This window comes from Engystomops pustulosus, chromosome 1 (genome assembly GCF_040894005.1).
Source record: "Engystomops pustulosus chromosome 1, aEngPut4.maternal, whole genome shotgun sequence".
NCBI lineage: Eukaryota > Metazoa > Chordata > Amphibia > Anura > Leptodactylidae > Engystomops > Engystomops pustulosus.
Window position 1 is genome coordinate 87,879,776 of NC_092411.1, and position 5,358 is coordinate 87,885,133.

The 5,358-nt window shown below is 37.3% G+C and overlaps 1 protein-coding gene across 1 annotated transcript; it reads right to left on the reverse strand.

The window, feature by feature from the left end:
* Positions 1-901: 901 nt before the first annotated feature.
* Positions 902-1,852, reverse strand: LOC140103473 (olfactory receptor 6F1-like). The gene has a single exon (XM_072126959.1). The coding sequence runs from the start codon at positions 1,850-1,852 to the stop codon at positions 902-904; it is 951 nt and encodes a 316-aa protein (XP_071983060.1).
* Between the last annotated feature and the right edge of the window lie 3,506 nt (positions 1,853-5,358).

Below are 5,358 nucleotides of genomic sequence, written 5' to 3' on the forward strand. Positions count from 1 at the left end.
GACCTTTGTCAAGTAGGATCTGACATAAGGAGCATGTCATGTGGAGAGATGGTGAGGCGGAATAATAATCACTGGAATAAAAATCCTTTGAAAAAAATCTAAATCTGGTGTGTGCCATGTTCTCCATATAGAGAGCAAAAACCAAGACACAGGCTCCAGTGTCTTCGAAAAGACAGCTCATATTTTATTGTTAGTATTACACATATTTCTGCTTGGCTAATGTGATTAGCATAGGCAAAGGTAAATAAGTAACCTCACTGGGTTCTAAGGAATAACTGACCAGCTAATTGGTTACTTGTCCTCGACAGTTTCTGCTGTTAGAAACCTAAAACTCACCCAATTCCCATAACTTACTGGCCTGTTCTAATTACCAGGCAGATGATACAAGATAGAAGCTATCTACTATAATAAATCTATTGTAATCTCCCACACCCCTCAAGAAAAGATAAACTATTTAACAGCAAAATCGTACTTTGTCAAAAAAAAATGCATCAAACGTGTCTGCAAAAAATCTATTGGAGGCATTTATCATTCCCTTTGCGGTGTAACAAAACAACCATTGACTATTAGTTTGTTTTTTTCTTTCATTTGCGCAAATTGGCATTTATTAAATAAAATCCAGGAATTAGTCAGATGGGCAAAGATGGGTGGGGAAACTCTGATGTCCATAGGAAATAAGTTGGCACTCTGCAATTCAGGCAGGAATAGGACCTTCTCTATAATTTGTGATGTGGCAACAGGTACAGCGTCAATAGCTACATAGACACATATGCCTGACTTTGAATTCACATAATTAAGCAGAACATGTTCTCATATTCTGGTTAATGTTCATGTTCTCATACACATATTCTAGGAAAACTGGCAATGTTTAATATTAAGGTTATGTAAGCATGAATTATTTCTAATTGTATTTGACTAAATTAAAATATGTTTTCTTATAAAGTAAGTTCTTAATGGCAATTTTCACATCTTTGTTACGAAAGCTATATATAAGAGGGTTCACCACAGGGGTCACCACTATGTAAAAAATAGAAAATACTTTATTTAATTCAAAATTTTTGCTGGCTCTTGGGCGAACATAAACACAGGCCACGGAGCCAAAGAATATAAGGACAACTATAAGGTGGGAAGCACAAGTTGAGAAAGCCTTGAATTTCCCAATAAAGGACGGAATCATTGATATTGTCATTATAATGCGAATATAGGTTCCTAGGGTCAAAGTGAATGAACATAAAACTATAGCAGTAGCAGAGAAGAAATTCAAGATTTGCAGCTTATTTGTATTGTGACATGATAGTTGAAGCAAAGGGGAAAGATCACAAAAGAAATGGTGAATATTTCTGCCACAGAACTGTAAATTGGCAATTATGAAGGTAGGAATAAGGTTTGTAGAAAAGCCCATTAGCCAACATGCTAAAGCTAGATTACGACACACAGGGCGACTCATAATAAGCTTATAGTGCAATGGTTTGCACACTGCACAGTATCGATCATAAGACATAACTGAAAAAAGAAAACACTCAATGGATCCTAAGGCGAAAACAAAATAAAACTGTGTGATACAATTTCTGAAAGAGATAGATTGGTTCATCCCAGTCAAAAGGACAAGGAGCTGGGGAATGGTTACAGATGTGTATAAAATTTCAATAAAGGAGAGGTTGCTGATAAAGAAATACATGGGGCTGTGAAGATGGACATTAGTGCAGGTTATGGTTATAATGAGGACATTCCCGGTAATAGTTAAGATGTACATGACAAAAATGATACCAAAAACAATCCAGTGCCATGTGTGGAACACAGGGAATCCACGCAATATAAAATCTGTAACATTATCAAAGAACATATTCTCCATTCTTCAAATAAACTGTATTCCCATGGAATAATGGAAAAAATGTTACCTTTAAATTTATTCTTTTTTTTTATATACGATTTTTAAAGTTTTTTTAAGGGCAAACTAAAATAAGTGTAGCTGAATTCAATTTGCTGCAGAATCGTAAAAGTTCTAAGCATATACAGTGTGTATTTTAATGTACTTAGAGATTCATGTAGAGTTAGATCTTACAAGATTTTTTTGTTTCATTTATTTACAATAATATTTATACAGGCTGATTGGAGGTTAATCTTATAAATGATGGTGAGAACAATGGTAATAGTGATAAAACATTTACTGTATCTTGCACTGTAAACAATGTTAAATTACTTACATTAAAGTGCAATTTTCCATGGCATTTTAATGAATTAATTGTTTATAGTTACAATACAAAGAAGACAATCTGAGATCAACATATATTAACTATGAATTATCATGTGGAGGAAAAAGGGAATAGTTGCATACAGTGTCGGACTGGCCCACCAGGTGGTCCCTGGCTTAACCCAATGCTGAACCCCAGAGGTCCATCAGAAAACACCATAATTTGGAGGCTGCTAGAGTATATTTCCTGTGGGATAATGAAGAGTGGGCCCCCAAATTGATTTTCTCTGGTGGGCCTAAGGAAACCCAGTCTGACACTGGTTTGGTATCCCAGCACAATACTTATGTCTTGCATTGATGTATACTTTAATTTTTTTTGTCTTGTATGTAGAAGTTAACCAGTACCATAAAACAACTAAACAATGACAAATACGGCACAATAGGAACAAGATGCACAAAACTGAGCCGAATGTGCTAAGATTTAATAGTGGTGAAAGTGATGTTATACTGTGGATAGTTGTAATGAATGGGCATGATGTTTTCCAGGAGGCATACATTTACTTTGGATAATAAGGAAATGTATTACTGTAGGAGCAAGTTCTTTTTGTGTTGCACAACCTTACATTGTTTTCCCAGGTGTACTGCAAGTAAAACAAATGTGCATCAAAAATAACACTCCATATCCAGAATTATTTATTATAGACCTGCTTCTGAATGATCTAAGTGAGTGCTGTAAATTGCGCCAAAAACATATATAAATATATTAAACCTGTTGCAAATCAAAAGCCATGCTCACATTAGGAGCAAAAAAAGACAAGTCTTGAGACCCGAGAAGCCAAGCTTTTTGTGGTGCCGACACTTTGTAATAAACGGGCAAAACTGGTGCAAAACTGGTGCTGCTCACTCCCTAAAAGGAAAAATAAAAATACTGCTTTTGAGAGACAGACACAAGAAAAAATAGCTGTGTCATTAAAACTAAAATAAGCTTAGTCATTAAGAGGTCAACAAGGAAAAATATTTAGGGTATATTCACACATAAAAAAATGCTTCTCCCATTAAAATAAATGGGAGACAAAAAGATTCTCTCTGAGTCACGGGAATAAGCATCAAAATACTTGCTTCAACTCAAAAGTTGTGTTTGCTCTCAGGCAAACACGAACAAAGGCCAGGGCCCCAAAAGATATTAGATGAACTATAAGGTGTGAAGCACAAGTCGAGAAAGCCTTGAATTTCCCAGTAAAGGAAGGTATTGCTGATATTGTCATTATAATGTGAACATAGGTTCCCAGGGTCAAAGCAAATGAACATAAGAGAAGCAGAGAAGAAATTCAAGGTTTGCAGCTTACTTGTATTTTGACAAGGGGAAAGGTCACAAAAGAAATGGTGAATGTTTCTACCATTTTAAATTAGCAATAATAAGAGTGGAAATAAGGTTTGTCGCAAGAAGCCCATTAGCAAACATGCTAAAGCTTGAAGTGCAATGGGCTGCACACTGCACAATAATGATCACAGGACATAACTGAATAAAGAAAACCCTTAATGGATCGTGAAGAAAAAAAAATAAAACCGTGTCATACAATTTCTAAAGGACATAGATCAGTTCCCCCAGATCCCCCAGTCAAGAGGAGATCTGGGACCTGGGCAATGGTTACAGATCTGTATAACATTTCAAGACAAGTTGATGAAGAAGTGCAATAGGGCTTTGAAGTTGGGTGTCAGTATAAGATATAAAAAGCATGCACACAACTACACTAAGTGTGATCCTGGAGACTGCAATAGTGACAAGTCTGATTTTATATACATTTATTAATGAGCATGATGTTACCCCATGAGTGCACTTATACTATTGGCATGATCTCCCGAGATAGCAATGTTTAAGCAAAACATAATAATGATAAAAATATAATGGCAGCATATCCCTTGTATAGTATTCAATATATTATTTTATATTTGAAATAAATGGGGAGCATCATCTGTAAATAACAGTTGACACCCTGAACATCGCTAGGAGATAAAGGGTAACTGTGATAAATATACATAAATATATATAGGGGTTTAACTTTCTGCCTTTAATCAGAAACAGTCTCCCACAAGCAAACACTGGGGGTCATTTACTAAGGGCCCGATTCGCGTTTTCCCGACGTGTTACCCGATTATTTCTGATTTGCGCCGATTTTCCCTATATTGCCCCTATATTTTGGCGCACGCGATCGGATTGTGGCGCATGGGCGCTGGCATTCACGCGACGGAAATCGGGGGCGTGGCCGAACGAAAACCCGACAGATTCGGAAAAACCTCCGCATTAAAAAAAAAAAAAAGTGTTGCGGGACTCGCGCTTACCTTCACCAGGAATAGGCCGGTGAACTTCAGTGCAATCCGGCGGGCCTCGGTGGACTTTAGTGCACGTCGGAGGAACTACCTTAGTGAATCCCGGCCGGACCCGAATCCACCACAGAGAATGCGCCGCTGGATGGCGAATGGACCGGGTAAGTAAATCTGCACCACAGTTTTCAGTGACCCTTATGCATAGGGTCTCAGTCTGTTAGACACTGCTATACAGTATAGAATTGGAAACACTACAGAATTGGTTTGAGGCTCTCAGTGGGACAATGAAGAACTAAAAACATAAAAAGATAAAGAAATTGTTTCCAAATTGTGGGCACTAAATAGGATCTGTCTCAGACTCTCTTTTTTAAACACACGTAGAAATATTTGATTTTGTTACTTTTAAGACATACAACAATGCCTGGCAGCACAAGCCTAATGGATATTAATCCCACCAATTAGTCACAGTGATTGTACGTGTATCCTATTTTACAAATAATGTGCACACATCTTATGCATCGTTTGCACATTGTATGGATTTGATATATTTTTTATATTTTTCATACGTATGAATTTGTTTATATTTTTTTTAACCTAAAGACAACTACTATGATACTCAACTCTTGGTGAACAAGCAAGAACATTGGGGTGATACCATGGTGCGTTGTCCGACTAGGATTCGGGTCTGCCACGATTCACTAAGATTCACCTTCTTCTTCCCGGTGCTTGTAAGTGCGTGTCTTGCAACACATTTCTAATTGTTTAATCCCGCAAGTTGTCCAAATTCGTCGGGTTGTCCGACAAACCGCCCCAACCCCCCCCCTTCCCCATTTCTGTCACGT